At 36.4% G+C, this 19,329-nt stretch overlaps 1 protein-coding gene across 1 annotated transcript; it reads left to right on the top strand.

Moving 5' to 3' along the window:
• The first annotated feature begins 459 nt into the window (after positions 1-459).
• On the top strand, positions 460-2,175 carry LOC116165998 (fork head domain-containing protein FD4-like). Its single transcript, XM_031480804.1, has 2 exons — positions 460-683; positions 1,082-2,175. Exon 2 carries the CDS (start codon positions 1,084-1,086, stop codon positions 2,053-2,055), a length of 972 nt encoding a protein of 323 aa, XP_031336664.1. The 5' UTR covers positions 460-683; positions 1,082-1,083; the 3' UTR covers positions 2,056-2,175.
• The last annotated feature ends 17,154 nt before the right edge of the window (positions 2,176-19,329 follow it).

Genomic DNA, 19,329 nt, shown 5'->3' with positions numbered 1-19,329 from the left:
ATTGGGTATATACATTATTGCAAGAACAGAAAAGTCAACTAATTCGAAAAAATTTCCAATTTGCTTCTGTTTTCAAGTACTGGCCTCATTTACATATTCATCTGATCGGAGTAATTGATGCTGTGGAGACACGCATTAAGATAATTAAAAGTAGAGTGATTTAAAGAAAATACTAAAAGTAATTTTTCAATTACTTTCAGATAATGAAATGCTTTCAACCATACTAAATCTAAAGTAAAACCTGTAACTGTTTACACATGGTTGAGAGATATAAACAACATCCCAATAGACAAGGATAAAATACAAAATGGAGCGCTCTCTATAATCCATGTAGTAAATTAACGTCGCCCCGCCTTTCGTAGAGGGGTCCTAAGGCTTCCAATGAAAAATTAGGGGTGGAAACACAATAACTACTGGAAGGCCGCATACCCATAACTTCAATCTGCTATATCACACAGTGTCAACTGAAATTGTAGTTATCCCGCACAGATAAAAGTTTTACAACTGTAATGGTAGTGATAGTAGTTGGTCCACGTTGAATGTTTAATTTGTTGTGAAAATGTAATTATAAATAATAAAGTGTATATAATTGTGATTTGGAAGGACGTGGGCAATGGATAAACATGCACCCTATACAGTAATTTACTAAAGCAAATATTGGATAAGTGGTTATTCACAAACAGGTAAGTAATTATACGTAGCTACACCATACTCTTATTAACCACTTGCGAAATACGATCACGACGCACTTACCAAAAAAAGACAATTATTAATTACAAATTAGAAAAAATAATGTTCAGACAATGGAAGCCCCAATTAACCCTCGAAGGATGCATGATAAATGACTCTAGTACGTCCCCCTATTTTACCGCTATTAATAATTCGAGTCAGCTGGATAAGCGTATTTCAAGGACCGGGCTGCACTCAATATTAATAAAAGGAAACAACCACTTTTAAAGGTTGCAGAGTAAATTTAGAAGACAAGACAATTTTATTGTTCAGATACCAGGTTACTTTCGCGCGGTATTCTTTGCACGCGATGAGAAGTCACGAATTTATAGTTTATCTTATAATATTACAGATATGCCGCGGCCGTCGCGCGAGACGTACGGAGACCAAAAGCCGCCATATTCGTACATCTCTCTGACGGCCATGGCCATCTGGAGCTCACCGGAAAAGATGCTACCGCTTTCAGAGATCTACAGATTCATCACCGATCGCTTTCCGTACTACAGGCGAAACACGCAGCGATGGCAAAACTCCCTTCGACATAACTTGTCATTTAACGATTGCTTTATCAAGATTCCGCGACGTCCCGACCGACCGGGAAAAGGAGCTTTTTGGGCTCTGCATCCTTCGGCATTGGACATGTTCGAAAATGGTAGCTTTTTGCGGCGGCGAAAAAGGTTTAAGTTACCCAAGAACGTGTCGCAAGAATTGGCAACACTAACCAAGTTACAAAATAGTTCCTATAGCGGCGTTCCAATGCCCGAATCGAGCGCCTCGGTAAATGTTTCAACCGCTCCAGCGTCACCATGTTCCATTAATCTGCAACTTCCTCTGCCAACCATCACGCAAACTAGTTCAATTAAATCGTTTAGTATAGACAGCCTTATGCAGCCTGACGCAAAGACTTCGCTGTGTACCGCGCAATCGACCTCGGCTTTAAATTCGGAGTGCGGCATACCTAGGCATCCCTGGCTGGGATTATTTCCACCCACGCCAAATGCACGTGCCGAAGACTTCAATCGCGAGGAACTGTTGGCCGTACAGCAAGCGGCGCTTTTCGAATATGCCGCCGCTTTAATGTCCATGAATAACGTGAACGCGACACTAACGCCGGGAATAATAAAACCGCACCCCATCGTTCCAAGTGCACTTTTCCCCAGCGCGTACCGCCCCGTGCCGGTACAATACACGTTTAGCAATGTGAGTTCCTTATTCTATAAGACTGACCGTGAATGTGATAACCCCGATAGAAACACTATTTTAACCCCTAGTGCTATACCGAACCAAAGGGTTAGGGAGAGTAATTTGGAACAGTCGCCGACGTGACTTTTAAACGTGATGATTGTCAGATGAAATGTATATTGAGCAAAACAGTCATTGTTTAGCGTACCTTCGTATACTATTTCGAAATAAATACTATGTAAATAATTAAATGTGCAATATTGTTTAATTAATAAATGGTATACGTCAAGTTCACTTGATCGTACAATTTATGACACAACTCTCTGACTTATTAATCTTGGATTATTTTACAAAATAATTTACGCCCAGTAAGTACATCATAAAATTTGATATAATTAAAGGTAATTCGTTGATAAGTGGCGAATTTATGGTGTTTGCAATAAAAGAGTCTCGCGGTTACCTTTAACAGTTGAAACTGTGGCAACAACAACAACACTTTTCATAAAATATAATTGCAAATTCCATTATAGCGATTCCGAGGTAATTAAAGAAGACAAAATGAGGCGGCTGCCTCATTTATTAACAAACCACAAATTTAAGTTCGTGGTTTTGCTGTGAGGAATTTAAATTTGCTGTCAACAAACAATCATAAATCTCGGATATTTTTCTAAGAATATGTCATTTAAATCTTATACAATGTTGAGGATTAATTTTGGGGAACGTAATCAAACGTTTTTACACAATGGCACATCTGTCTAATCTACCGCGGTCGCTCTATTTCAAACGCAGCATGTAGCAATATATATTGGTAAAAGGTTTTGTATATATAATATTATTTTAATCAATTATATTCGGTCCATATACTCATTAAATAAATGAGATTAATTACAATCTTCTTTAAATTTTAACGTTTAGGCCCCGTTCGATGATTCATATTTGTACAGATCCAAGACGTAGTGTACAACTCAATATTTGAGAATGATGAATATGTGGTTTGCAACTGTATCCACAATGTGCGTTTGATTGCAACCTGTTTTTCCTTAGAGAACCATAACTTGTCACCACAAAATACAATAGCATGTCAGGAAACAATCATGGATCATTAAAGATTCAATAATACCACAGATGTACATAGGTATCTGTGATAATACACAATGAACATTGAACGTTTACTCAAAGCAACATTGTAAGGAACAATTTTAACAAATTATTAGTTAGTTGTTAGGGGCATAGCGATCCTTAGACCCACAGAAACGACCTTTGCTATTTTGGTATATCTAATCCATAAAAATAAAGAAATGCGTTTCAGATTTCATCATCGAGCTGTATGGCGTTTACACTTCTTCTCTTTATCTATAGTCCAGGTGTCAGACATATTTCCTCCCCCTCCCCTCACCCATTTCTTTGTTTCATCGTAATGAGCAATACCAATTTTTTTCGAAAATTCGGCCTGGCAATACATTTCGACCAAAAAAATGGGACCAATTTCAAAAGAACTCAATAACTATCGTTTTTACGTAAAAAATAATCCTATACGAACTTTTCTACTTTTTGAAGATTCCATAAATCGGCGACCAGGTGATTATAAAGGTGGCGGTAACCTCCTTATCTGTTCTTTTGAGCGCATTTTCCAACTCGTATATTAGAAGGCGCTATTATGGCCACAATCTCCGTCCGTCAGGGCCGTAGCCACAGATTATCTTCTAAGAGCGGGCAAATAAACTTACGGAGCGGGTCCGCGAAATATTAATAACTTGCTGTGTCCCACGAGGATACCACCCGCTGAAGAAATTCATTTTTAGCGCAACCCCCGAAAGTGCAGCGCTTATTTCTTGACATTTCCGTCCGCCTGTCGTTCCGTGCCACAGCTCAGTCCCTATTCCTTGTGATTAATGATCTTGATATTTACAAGAAGTGCAAAAGGGAACTCCCTCCACATTTCAACGATGTAGATGAAATTATAATAAACATTTTGTTAGATCAGTTCCTGGAAATAATCTTATTACTAAATATACTTCTTTGCATAACTATGACTCATTTCACCCTAATGTTAAAGATAAGTTTACGTTTTACCCGGTTAGAGATGTCCATGTATCAAAAATTATTAGCCAAATTTCGTCCAAAGCAGTAGGATCGGATGGTATTGGAATTGACATGGTAAAACTTAATTGTCCATTTATTTGTCTGCTATGGTTTATTTATTTGTTTATTGTCCCTCTTGTTTTAGGCCCATTACAGAGTGACCCGAATACTGCTTTTTAGAGGTGCCCCCGCAGAAGGTCTTATGTTGTTCTATACTACTCCGGTAAAATTCCCATCTCTGCCACAGATGAAAAATTCACCTCAAACCAAATTCGAACACCCGACCTCCGGATTTATACCCCAACGCTATACCACTGAGCTATAATGCCGGGCTGCATGAAAGAACAGAGCTTATAAGCACCGAATGCAGTCCTGTTTCCTTTTGTGCGAGGTGTTGTAATTGGATTTTTATAAGAAAACGAGGAAATAAAATTTATTATTATTATTATCATTATTATTGTAGCGACTTCGGGGTTTCGCTGTATGAAAATATCAAAAATTAACTTTGTTGCTCTAAATCGGTCAACAGCGTTATTTATGCATAAATTTTATTGGGAAAAAGATCAAATTCGATGGCTCGATAACCATCAAAAAATGATACCCAAATGTGTATTTCTGGTGACCAAAATATCTTTACCCAAAGGATGTCAACCGTTATTTATGCGAGAAACTTCATTGCTCGATGCCCAAGACGTGGCCCATGCGTATTTTTGATTACCCGCATATTTTGGGCCAAAAATGTCCTCGTATCGACTTCGGGTTGTGGCTGTCAGAAAGCTTATGGGTTCCAGATGGGCAACTATCAAAAATGAATTTTGGTATCCATCACTTCATTGTCAAAAATCGATCTAAATCCTTATTTATACCTCAATTTTCTTGGAAAAAAGACCAAACTCGAATGACTGATGTCCCAGAAATAATACATCAGTATCGTATCAACTTTAAAAGTAGCATATCCGTCTGTCTATGTGAGTAGGTTTCGGTGGAAATACCCTAGGAAATACCCATGTTGTACCTAATGGTTTTGGTTTACTTTTTATCTCTTCTTTTGTTAAATTTGTTAAGAAATATGTCATTTATGAGCACTACATTATGTCAGTAATTTTCAAGAGCGGGCAAAGCCTCCCTCTGGCTACGACCCTGCGGCGTCCATTCTTCCGTCCGAGCCCGCAAGGTCTGGTACAGTTTTCAAGCTTTGTTCTCTTGAATTCGGTAAGCCCAGCCAACCAAGCTCACCACCTCAAACTAATTTATACGAAAGGTTTGTCGACGGTTTTTCGTTCACCTGGTCTCTGGTAACTACCAAGGTTCACCCCACAAGCTCTAAAATTTCAGAGCTTTATTTCAGGAATCTCCTGAAATTGCGTTTTTAAGCATATAAATGTGAAATATGGGCACGAAATTCAAATAGGACGACTGCGCCAACTAGTCATCTATACCTGATTTGACCTTTCGCCTCGCATTGTTGCATCATCATCCCCCTCCTCCCCCTCCCAACCTACTTGTACTTGCTGATGCATCGTCAAGCAGCGCTGCCGTAGCTGTATAGCGGCCACTGATGGTGTGCTTAATGATTAAATGCGTTAGGAATAAGATATTCAGATGGAGTGCATTTTGTTTGGGGAATCTCTTCTTAAAGGGGCGACCAGTATAGTGAGACAAAAAGGTTTGATTTCGCTTACGTTTTACTTCATCTGCCCATGAGTCAGATCTCTCCTGTCTCTAAATGGCACTGTTTTTACTTCAATTATTGTTTTACGACGTTTCGCTTTTTGTTCCTTTCCATCTCTTTGCAGGCAACAATACCACAAAATAAGCAGTGAGTCAAGAACTTAAAGGAACTAGAGCCTGATCGTAAGTCCGGACCGTAGCTAAACTGGTTTTCATTAATTTCATTTCTTTTACGGCTTTCTGTATTACGGATGACCAGGTGTAATTTTATTATTCCTGAGGAGCTCAGTTATTAATTTTCATTTCATTTAGCGATTAACGACATAAAGATACTTAGCGGCATTTATCTCGAACTACAACTTTTGTCTAAGGTTACCGTATCCAGGACCTACAGATACATTACGGATTGGAGGAGGTCCGCTTAATTAACAATGCATTTTATGTATATGTAGGAGACTTCAGAATGTATTTTTTCACACATGGGAAAAGATTGTAGGCGCTTTTAAATCTACTTGTGATGGCCATTCTTTAACGTATCAAGTTTTGTATTGTATTATTCAAGTTCAGGGGTTACTCGGATTATTAATCTTTGTATATTGTAGATGTGATGTAAAATGTATTTAGCGTTTTCCAAGGCTACCTCTCTTGCTCCAGATTTTCCCTCTATATTTAACCTCTGTGAGCAGTGATTCAGAATTTGCTTTAGTTGAGTTTCACGAAACAAAACCTACACTCTCAGTCACCTTTGACATCAAATTTATTTATGATAGTAAATTGGAATATGAAATATGTACCTAAGTACCGAGAAATGATTTTACGCGAGGACTAATAAGCGCTTTATCTTCTTTTTTATATACAGGGTCGCTATTAAAGATGGAACCAAAACCCGGGTGTAGGTAAAACCCGGACCCGGACCCGGACCCTGACTTGGTTGGTAAAAACCGGACCCGGACCCGAACTAGGCCACGGTCAGGGATCACTTGGATTTTTTGTAGTGATCCTTAAAAGTTTTATTATTTTCCGACCGCGCGTCCGTGTGAGCAATGCTCTTTTTAACAGCAGCCGCATAAAATGTAATATTTCGGAAAATTTCTTTAAGGGGATTCTTCTTGTATTATGTAGCATACATTTTTAAAATATGCCAGGTCGCCTTTAACTGTTTATGTGTAAAGAGTCCCTCTCCATTAATCATCTACCAAGAAACATCGATAAATATAGCATAATGTTCTCCAACAATTTGAAAATGCAAGGGTTCATTAAAAAATTCATATCTCTTTAACTACCTAATACCTCAATAACTACCCAATATAGGCATACAAAATGTTAATAAAAGTGCCCCTAAAATTTCCCTCTACACTCATTTCTGGCGTCAGAAATAGTAGTTGCAACTTGCAATTTGAAAAACTGAAGTTTTGCCATTTTTTGATTGATAACTTTGAAAAATCGCAGCAGCTCGGGAAACTTTTTCAAGACTTTCGGCGGCCACTCAAAAAAATTCCTTAGACTTTAAGGATTTCAGTATTAAATAGGACGATCACTTCTGTTAAACGGTTTAAGAGATATGAATTTCTGAATGGACCAATGCATCTTCAAATTTTCCGAGAAAAATTGACATATGTCAAAAACTTTGACAGATAGGTAGGTACTTAAATTTTAATTGCGTTCAATTCAGAATAAACTAACGCATTTAGAAGAAGACAGAAAATGCTATGTTGCTATTAAAAAAATTTTTGTTTAGAAAAACAATTTAAAAGTTTAAAGGAAGTTGGGTATGTGCATGCATTTTTTGACAGTTTCCTTTATTTTTAATTTTTTATAGTTTTCCGGAAAGCTAGAAGGTTTCCAAAGCAAACCCTTAAATAGACGATTATTGTTACGCCGAAATCTAGGTACAAATTCCCCTATTTAAATGTTTACTATGTCACACGGCTACCAATATGTACCAACTCGCATGCCTGGCGCCATTTTGTTCATATTTCTTGTATTTGTCGAGGGCAACAAGGAATAACGACAAAAGAAACAAATTTCTACTTTCTTCGTGCATTTTGAAAATATGGGCCAAACGCATTTGACGCACAGAAAGGGTTCAATCCAACCGAAAAAAAATAATGCTTGGAACTCTACCAGGCCCGTCATTATGGCTTCGATGTTACGATGCACGAAACTATAAAAGAAAGAATCTACCAAGTCCGAATCCGAGTCCGGGTTTTACCTACCCCACTAAGTCCAGATAAGGGTCAGGATTTTACCAACTAAGCCCTGTCTGAGTCCGGGTCCGACTTTTACCCACCAGATCCGGGTCAGAGTCCGGGTCCGGGTTTTACCCACCAAGTCCGAGTCCGGGTCCGGGTCCGGGTCCGGGTCCGGGTTTTACCCACACCCACCAAAACCCTCACGCTCAAACCGTTTTAGATATATACATTATTCAACATATTTTGAAGTAAAAAAATTTTTGTTTAACACATGGTTTTAGAGTGCGACCGCTATCTTGGATTTTTTAATGACCACATAGGTCATGTGATACGTCATTTGAAAGTTTATTTTTACATTATTCATCTAAAATAATTTGCGAAATTAATAACCGCATATTATGAACTTTGCATTGAAATCTCCATGATGCGTTACGCAAGTTACCACCCTCTATGTTAAGTTCTTACAAATATCGTTTCCCCCATCATCCTCACCACAATTTTTGCGTAAACTGGCCCATTTACTCGCATTTTTTTTACCATCTTGAATTGATCGCATATGACCCATTTCTATTAAATAAATTATGTTTTATTCAAGTGTGTCGTTTACGGAATTATTGTTAAAAGGTAATAGAAAATGAATATAAATTGAAAGTGTTTCAATGGGAAGGTCTGAATGTATCGCATCAGCCAAATTTCTTAGTTTAGAAGTCTCACGTGTAGATGCAGTTGCAGTTTCGGTCGCTAACTTTTGAGACTGACGCTATGATCTTGGTTCTGGTACCACAACATGACTAAAGATTTCAAATTCTGAAGAAATTGTACTTAACAGCTCCTCCACGAGTAGCAATGACCACGAACACATACTTTCGAAGTGGGATATAGCCGTTGCCATCCCATGTGGGCTGAAAAGCAGCACTTCCTGTTATATTTAAAAAGAGGGTGGTACCCGAAAGATATTCATAATGGAAAAATGCAAATAATATGTTTCACGGTTTCACCAGTTTCTTTGACTTGTAACTTTAATTTTAATATGAAGTAAGTGTCCAAATAAACTATCAATCTGTCACTATATAAACTACCTATTACCGTGTGGTAGGTCTCCAGAATTGTTCTCAGTTCACAAACTTTACATTAATAGGAGAGATAAAATGTTAAATAATTAGCCACCTAATGTACGAGTATGTTTTAAGTGCGTTTATCTCGATGTGAGATCGCTTCTTACATAGTTTTTCGTTGTAAGTGAGCCCCTGTTGAATGATATGTATGACGTTTTGGCACTCCCAAAGTCGCATAAAAAATTACTTAACGTTAGAAATTAATTCCTTACATTTGCAGGATTACTCTGGCGTGACAGTTTCTTAAGTTTTCATTGTTTTTCCATTAAAGTACGTATATTACTACTAACGAGTGCAATCTTCAGTAAAAATTGTATATAGACCATAATTGTTGTTGCGAACGGTTGTGTAGAAAGTCTGGGCTGTTCTGCTATTCGATCGCGGTCGCATCCATCTGTTTTGCTGTCATCTTCAAAATTCTTTCAAATCGTTTTATCCAATCTTACACTAAAAAACTAATTGACATAAAGTTCATGTTGCGTTTTTCCAAGGCTAATAAGAAGTACTTGACTGACTGCGATCTCTGGATCTATGTTAGACTGCGCTACCCTCGTACATCCAGGAACAGACAGATTCACTGATTATTCTATTCCGAATGTTACCCCTACACTATTACATTTAAGTCTTTTGCTGGTTAATTTTGGAGACCAGATAAAAGCTTGACGTTGCTGAAACCCGAAAATTTTCAGAAAACGCCGCGAAACCGATTACATTTAGTACAGTTATTCGATGTGGTTTTGTCAGCACCTTTTGTACAGTTTCCATTTCAAAATTATTCAGCTCCCTTCCCTGTACATATAAACATCGCTAGTAAAGTAGTTATTTTGGAAACCAGTGGAGATTTCAACGAAATGGTGGTGCCTTCTAACGTACTTAGTTGTTTTGCAGCAAGTAGGTACTCAATTTTTGGACGATGATTTGCAACCGTGTAGACATAGTATTCAATTGAGCCAGAGCTTAATTTGTACTGACTTATATGAGATATAAAATATAGTTTTACCAAAAAGGATCGGTGGAATTCCTATGTGTCACTATTTTGATTTAGGTAAGACACCTTCAAGTGTGGGTCCTCAGGGTTCCTCAAATAATTCAAACAATACCCAAAGCTATTCGGGCAAGTGAATCCCTCAATTAAATTACATGCTTTGCCTATGAATTAATAAATACCAATTTACACCCTAAGCACAAATAAGTATTCATGATCCTTGTTCAGCTTTAGACGTTTCCGATTTACGAGATAACTATAGAGATATAAGAGTAATTTGGTATCTATGGTAACTATTTTATATTTGAAATAAGCCGATGTCATTAAACGGCAATTAATTCCAAGACCTCTAAAGTTTTACGACGTAAGTTACGGTACTTTAAAGACATTTTACTTCAATATGAGGTTTTAAATAAAGAAGAGAATGTTCACACTTACCTTTCTATTTAGTTATTAATTTACTGCGAAGGTATTTTTATAGTTTAATTTTTTTATATAATGTTGACATTCCTTTGGGCTATCCTATCCGACAATTATATCATTGCTATCCAATAAGACGATATCGAAAAGTATTTCTCAGTTTGCTGTCAAATTAGTTAACACTTTGTGTCCATTCTGCCCGAAATGATTTAAGAAAAAAATACAAGGGCGAAAAGGTTTCAAATCATCATATTATTACTTATTCAAAAAATGATAAAGCAGAAATCTTAATTAAATCGTCAGACCTTAACTTCCAAGTAAGGGCCAATAGTGCAGCGGAGAGCCGGCGATAACTCGCTTATTTGAGGTAGTTTTTTTTTTCGGAGTAGAAAGAATTGGGACCCACACCATTTTGTTCAGAAATGTTTGAACCTTCAGAATCTCGCTTTACGACATTTTCCCGTGGTCCTGACAAAAGTTATAGGCCGCTAAAGTTGAACTTTACTCATTTTCGCGCGCGCGACTAGACCACCGAAAGGATTTATTTTCTCAGCAACTAAGCGATATACATCAATAATTCCTTTTGTAAAATGAAAGTACATTTACAGCAGAATCTAAAGCATTCATATTTACCTACCTTGTTATGCACAGTTTTTAGAAAAATGACCGTGAACTTCGTGTATCAGATGAACTTTGCGCACTTTGAACTCTCATAACTTTTTATTTAACGATATCGATTTCCAATATTCATAGCTCATTCGATGCTCCAAAGCATTGTGATTATTTTATTTTCTATAACATTACCGTGAATTTTTCATAATAAAAAAGTTACGGTCATTTAAGTAAAAACCTACCGACCTCGCCGAGTCGGTAATCGCGAGTGAGACGGAGAGGGAAGAATAGTCAGCAGCGTTCGCTAAACAAGGAGCGATGCGTAAGAGATTTTACTTTACTAAGAAATTTCTCTCCGAATACCAAAACTAGCTATTTAGGCCGTTTAGTTTACAAACGCATTCCGCCGAGTTGCATTGTAAAATCTCAAACAATTCATTAACTCCATGTATCTCAGTTCTTTGGTGAAATATATAGGTACAAATAGGTACCTTTCCCTGTAAATTTTGGGGATTACTCCACATTAGGTATCTCTTGTGCTGTGCTGTATATTGCAAGTCCAGCAGTAACAACGGTATGATTTTGTCCCAAAGATTCAGGCTTGTTTTTTGATTTCACTAGACGATGGTTAGGATGGTATTGTAGCTCGCTGGTGGAAAATTCAAAAACGGCATAGGTATATTATATTGAATGGTAGATACCGGAACTTACTTAGGAGGATTATCAGCAGGTACTTATGCTGTTAAAGTCAGTATTCTGGTCGTTATCTAGTGATAGGTAAACCTGGTGGTCAATCATTTCTAGACATGCCGTCTGCATGATCTCGAATTTAAACTTAACTTAAATAATTTAAATATGTAGTCATTTCAATAGTTTCAAAACTTTTATGAGTTTATTTTTTCCCCCCGGTTCTTTTGAAATGTGTTAAATTCAACTTTCAACTTTTAATGTAATAATTCAACCCTCCGGTTGGTTGTCTTAAGCTTAACAAGGCTTGATAATAATTCGTTTTGAAACTTAGGACAACCTTTCCGGTTTAACCACCCTTCAGGTTTTTTCACTTGGCTTCGGCCAGTTAATAATTAAAAAACAACATGTTCGTCTTATTCGTCTTCAACCTCGTCTTCAACGTTTGTAACTTACCGTTTTCCTGTTAAATTTCACATCGCCTGATGATGGCAGTACGCCGAAACTGTAGTCGCTTTTATTTTTAAAAACTTCAACGAATAAAAACTATATGGGGAAGGTTTAGAGAGTTTTGATCACACAATATATTTCAACCCCCATTTCGAGGAACGATGGATCCAAACACCAAAAAAAAAAAAATCCATGTATTTGTTTAGGAGCCACCCTCAAAAAAGTGGTAAAGTTTCTTTTTTTCTCAGCAACAGTTACAGAGACTGGTGGTAAGTCTTTGAATAGGTTTTGCTGTATGCCCTTTCCGGTTTTGCAAATAATTTTTCAAAATTCCTACCGCAAAAGGACACACCCCTCAATAGGGGTGCGAAAAAATGTTGATTTCGACGAAATTTGGTATCTGGTGGTTTTTGAATCTGAAATTAGTTTTTGAAAATTCGAAAAAAATAATTCCACTGTAATTCTTGGCCGGACAACGAAAATTGACAAAATTCCACGAAGTTTGTTGTCTAGGTACATACTTACGGAACAAAATTATTGAACAGTTTTTTTAAGGTCATTTTTCAAACAAAAGTTACACTCATTTGCAAATTGGTCTTTCGGGTCAGAAAATGTTCTCCGACAGTGGCATAACAAGTACAGTAAACGTCAATATTACATGTTCTGCTAAGGGTGTCTACCTACATTTCACAAAAAATTGTCAAATAAAAAATGATAATTTTATCACAGCGAGCAACTTCGACATCAATGAGGAAACAGTCACAGAATAAGAATAAGTAGGCCATATTCTGTGGAAACAGACGAAAAAAATTCAACGCACAGTCTTTTTTCAAAAGCGAGATACATCGACAGAAGAAATCCAAATTCCTCGTTTACCTATCACTAGATAACGACCAGATAACTGACTTTAACAGCCTAAGTACCTGCTGATAATCCTCCTAAGTAAGTTCCGGTATCTACCATTCAATATAATATACCTATGCCGTTTTTGAATTCTCCAGCAGCGAGCTACAATACCATCCTAACCATCGAACTTGCCTTACATGGAAAAAATTTAAAAAGAAATTGTACGATTATCTAGTCAATGGGTGTTTCTACAACATACAAGAATTTTTTATATCTTCCAATATTTAATTGTTTGTTTGTTTAACTGTTCGTTTGTTTAATTAATGTTATATTGACTTGTTCCATACAAATGTTATTTGTCGAAGGAATTAAATAAAAATGAATGAATGAATGAATGAATCGTCTAGTGAAATCAAAAAACAAGCCTGAATCTTTGGGACAAAATCATACCGTTGTCACTGCTGATCTTGCAATATACAGCACAGCACAAGAGATACCTAATGTGGAGTAACCCCCAACATTTACAGGGAAAAGTGCCTATTTGTACCTATTTCACCAAAGAACTGATATACATGGAGTTAATGAATTGTTTGAAATTTTACAATGCAACTCGGCGGAATGCATTTGTAAACGGCCTAAATAGCTAGTTTTGGTATTCGGAGAGAAATTTTTTAGTAAAGTAGAACCCGAGGTAGAACCTCTTACGCATCGCTCCTTGTTTAGCGAACGCTGCTGACTATCCTTCCCTCTCCGTCTCACTCGCGACTCCCGACTCGGCGAGGTCGGTAGGCTTTTACTTAAATGACCGTAACTTTTTTATTATGAAAAATTCACGGTAATGTTATAGAAAATAAAATAATCACAATGCTTTGGAGCATAGAATGAGCTATAAATATTGGAAATCGATATCGTGAAATAAAAGTTATGAGAGTTCAAAGTGCGCACTTTTCATCTGCTACACGAATTTTGGAAGTTGACGGTCATTTTTCTAAAAACTGTGCATAACAAGGTAGGTAAATTGAATGCTTTAGATTCTGCTATAAATGTACTTTCATTTTACAAAAGGAATTATTGATGTATATCGCTTAGTTGCTGAGAAAATAAATACTTTCGGTGGTCTAGTCGCGCGCGCGAAAATGAGTAAATTTCAACTTTAGCGGCCTATAACTTTTGTCAGGACCACGGGAAAATGTCGTAAAGCGAGATTCTGAAGGTTCAAACATTTCTGAACAAAATGGTGTGGGTCCCAATTCTTTCTACTCCGAAAAAATTTTTTGATCGATTTCGCGGCTCTCTCCGCTGCACTACAAGATCAAAATTATTTTTTTGCGGACATTTTATTTGGTATCAGCACCTAAAAAATGACGGGTCACTCTGTATAATACATTTCACCCGCAACGTTAAATGTGGGTTGTTATCGATCATATTATTTCAATTTGATTTTGTTTAGAATTATTAATTTAATGTGAAAAATTTTGTTTAAATAATCGCGTTCTAATTTGTTCATTTTCTTGTTCAGATAGAATTGAGTGAAATGTTTTGTTAAAGTTTATCCCATGTTATCTCCGGTTGTTGCGATAAGAAGTGTTATCGCTGCGCGCGCTAATTAGTTTCAAAATAAGCAGATGTTACAGATAACAAACACAGGTCAGTAATAAAAATACCCTTTACCTGGCGGAAATTGGGGCCCCGATCTCCTCTTAAAACCCGCATGCGAACTGGGTTGGTTAAATATATTAATGAAAATGAAGATGATCAAATTCCATTTTCTTTACACGTTCCTGGATAGTAGTTTGACTCATAAAAAGAAATACAACAAAAAATATAATGCCAATTTGATCCTTATCCAAAATTCATCTTTACCACTTAAACTGAATTATTGGTCCATTCTCCTGTTCAAAGCATACACACACACACACCTCCGAATGCCTAACAGAATTTTAATACAAAATACAACCAAAGGAGTGGTATCTCTGAAATTAAACGCAAACTCTCAATCCACAAAATGACCACAATTAGTACATTACAAAATCTGCTCATGCAAATGGTTCTCGTAGGTCGACTCTTTTAGGAATCTAAAAATACTTCAAACATATATATTATGCAAGTACCTAGAAATAATCGACCACTTTTTTATAAAAATCAAAAAATTCAATATAACTTACAGTAATTGACGTGGACGAGATTCTTTTAAAAATATGGAAACAAACAGACCGTTTCAATTGTACAGTTAACGTATTGAATGCACAACAAAAACGTCACTACGTATTGCTACTCCAAGTAAACCTGCTTCAATTTCGTGAAAGTAATACTCGAGATCCTGATTAGGCAGAGAATATTATAATACCAATGTTCCGCTAATTTTGTCCAGTTTATTAACTAATTTTGTTTTGTTTCGGGTAAATGAACCGATCAACTGTTTATCACAATTAGTATTGCGGTTTTAAAAGCGCTCCTACTCGAAAATATCCCTTTGCGTAAATTTTACCACTCGTAAATGAAGGGCTTTGTTACAAAAGAGGCTAAAACTACCGACCCAACACAAAATTATGCTTGCAGATAACTCGTACTTTTTTACAAATCTGATATTACTTACAATTTTTTTAACGACGCGATTGAAATTTAGCAACAAATACCTGGCGTCTGTATTTCTACTCAAAAGAAAACTAGTTGCAGCCACTATACGAATTCGCCCGAAAGAATTGTGTGTGTAGTGGCGCTCTAATTTTTTTCTCAGGAAATACACGAAATAAAATGTCTCGTGCACAATATGGCACGCTCCTGCTTTTGTAACTTCGCTAATTCAATATCAGCACACGATGGTTCGCGAAAATCAACTTGGAATGATATAGAAACACTCATGCACAAAACAGTGCACGTGATCACTTTTCGAATATAATTTTTAACGCACCCAAATGCAAGAATCTCCGGTTCTGCCACTTTTTTCGCTATTTAGGTAGAAATTCAGAGCGGGCCTTCTTTTCTAAACACAAAGACATTTTTGTCACGTCAACGGAACGAAACTTTTAGGCCCTAAGAGATCCTCGCGCTCGCTTTCCGCAATACGTTTCCTGTTATCGCCAGACATACTTTCGTTCACGTTCGCTATGAAGCGGTAATTGTCCTATGCTGAACAAAATACAAGTTCCCATCTGTTACACTCCCAATTTTTGGTACATACTTGATGAAATGGCTCAGATGGTCGTTGGGTACTTCGTATTTCATTTTTTCAGGTTGTTTTTTTTGTTGTTGTCTGTTGCTATATGTCCTTTATATTCTGCAGCTGTAACAAATCGGTCTTTCAACGAAGACAGTGCAAATGACATTATAATATTGCAGAAGAATAGTTTATTAGCCTATAGATTGGTATTTTAATACACAGATCAAGCTTTAAATGAAAGTGCACAAAAAACTACATGAATCGATTGTAATAGGTACCTAAACTAGTGAGAGCAGAACAATAAGAGAATTTGAATTTACATCCATGCAAAGCAAAATTTGAAGGAACTAAACAACAGGAAAGCAGAAGGGTGACGTATGATAGAAAAGGACAGTGAAAAAACTGGCATTTGAAAATTTTGCGACAACTAATGAAAGTGCAAAACAAATAAAACAATAAAAGCGACTAGAACGGTGAAGTGAAGACCATGATAATGTAAGAAAAAAACTGGAAGATTTGGAGGGAAAAATTGATATAAACAGTAAGGAAGGGTTTATAAGTAATTCCTTTTCCACTCCGTGTTGTAATTTTAGTTCTGACTAGAGCTTCCTACTTGTAGGACAAAATAAGTAACTCCAATAAAGATTGAGAATATAACAGACAACTCTTCAAAAATAAAGTTCATTTGTTATAGGTAATTTGAGTTATTATTATTAGTGTTAAATGAAGCTTTGCAACCTTCCAAAAGCATTAATGAATTCTCGCGATGAAACCGCCGTACTTCTACTACTGTTGCGCAATTAGTAATCACCATTATCAATTGTTAGATGCGAATGTTTATGTTCACAGTACAGTGCCATAATCGTATGCCTGCGTTACCTCGCATTTGCAGCATTGTGGAACATTAATTGCAGGAATGCAATCAGTGGTAATATGGCAAACAATGTGTATCTAATTTACAGTTCGCTACCATAAGCCAAAATTACAATACATTAGAGTGTAGTAACTAAAGGCAATGAAAAATCTTTAGGTTCAATTACGTACTTTACCACATGCGTTTAAGTTCGTAGTTTACTATTTTTCAACACTTATACTTGTTATAGAGCAACTATGAAATATTGACATAAATGTGAGCAGTTTGTTACAACACGAAAAAGCCTAGCCGTGTGGAAATAACCAAGTTTGCTGTACCTATATAATTACATCGAACGTGTTATTCTCATTTGATTTTGTAAGAATAAAAAAAATTGTTTCTTTTATACATCTCTCTAAATTGATACTTATTGAACATTTAAAAATTGATAGGTTATACAGTTTACTGCAATTATTGTTTCTGTTATTTCCGATACCTGGTCGTTTATAAGAACCCTTTTAACATGCAACACTGATTGAGCGCAATTAATCGTTATTAAAGGATCGCAAATCGAAGGAAAGCTTTTTTTATGTACGTAAATATACAGGGCGAAATTGAGTTACGGCGGAGATATTCACAAGATCAATCGTAATTTGATTATTCAAAAACCGAAAGCGTGTATAGTTTTATGTTCTCATTCACTAATTGAACACGCCTCACACATAAATTTGTAAAATGCTCTACTGTGACAAATTAAATACCAATTCCAATCAATTAGAGGCATCAAGGGGGTACATTTTTTGTTGACTGTATTTTAACTTCTCTAAAATTGTAATTTTAGTGCTACTTATATAATTTGTTGCGTAAGTGTTTTAACTCTTTGGATTCAGAGACTTAACAAGTCTCTGTTTGGATTGGATAGTTTCCTCTCCGTAGGGGCGGATTGTGAAATTTGGGGATCATGGGCTAACACTGCCCAATTAACCAAAGCAATTGTGAATTTGTCCAGAGCAAAAAATCACATAATAATGAGAGAAAGTTTATAATAATTGTAGATTTGTACACACATTTCCATTTTGTTACCTAAAAACTGTTCACTTTGAATATACGAATTTATCTTAGTTTCCAGCGTACAGTATTGAACAAAAAATGAAAGTGTTCTCATTTCAATTTCTGAGCACCCTGTATCAACTTTGTGACAAGCTATGGTAAAATTAATACTAGAATTCTTATAAAGCTGAAAATAATTTAACTGAAACCGGTTTAATAATAACAATCAGAAATCCATTTGCAATGGTATCTCATGCATAGGTACAAGGTGTTTATGTAAAAAAAGTGCACTTTATGTATATAGAAGGATACAGTTAACCGTTCTATAGGTTTTTAGCAATGTCTTTTCGGACTGCTACCGATACCCAAAAATCTGGGTCAAATTTTTGTTTCATTCCTGTATGTCTCGTGATAGCTGAAAAATAAAATGAACAAACAACTCCAATTTTGGGACCTTCGGAGATGCTGGTTTTAAAGGAAACTTTGGGTTCTTGGTTTATGTACAAAAAACGTTTTTCACGTTTCTCCCTCTACCTTAATCGTTTTACTCTTTATAGTAATGGCGCCCACCAGTAGGCAGTGCTTTATTTTTAGCGCATTTTTTTTAATTAAAGAAAAAGTTTGCTATTGCTTGTGTTTTGAATTAAAGGTATCAATAAAAAGAACTGGGGGGGGGGGGGGGGAGGGAGGGGGTCTTAACGAAAAGAAATAATTTCTACCAACCATAGTCCTCCTCGACCCTCTTATCGTGATCGGTTATAATTCCTTTACTGAGTACTCACAAAGGCAAAATGAATCACCTGGACGAGACATGGGTATATATTGATGAAGCCGAAGCGAATATCCTGAAAACAAAGTGTCAGAAGAGAGTACTTATAAAGGGCAAGTGGGACGTCTGATGTCAAAACTTTCAATACAAATGGAGTGCGACTACAAACACTGCGACTCGCGATTATTATTAGATTATATGCTACTGTAACATAAATTTATGTACAATTAATTTTTAACGAATTTATAACGGTCTTTAAATTGATAACAGTTAATTATTGTTCACTCACATTTACAACATGCAAGTGCGAAATTCAGTATGTTCACGTCGGCATCGATGTTGAAAATAAAATTAAACACGAATCAATTTGTTTATATACCAAACAAAAACATCTAAGATCATTGTCCAATAAGCATATCATATTTCCCGAAAAGAATGAGTCACATTTGCCTTCATCCGTTATCACCGGCGACTAATCCTTTATCGACTTAATGGCGCCCCGATTTCGCTCTCGAATATTCGCGAC

The sequence above is a fragment of the Photinus pyralis genome, unplaced genomic scaffold (assembly GCF_008802855.1).
Source record: "Photinus pyralis isolate 1611_PpyrPB1 unplaced genomic scaffold, Ppyr1.3 Ppyr1.4_LG3a, whole genome shotgun sequence".
In the NCBI taxonomy this organism is placed as follows: domain Eukaryota; kingdom Metazoa; phylum Arthropoda; class Insecta; order Coleoptera; family Lampyridae; genus Photinus; species Photinus pyralis.
This window is presented reverse-complemented; position numbering and strand designations above follow the sequence as displayed.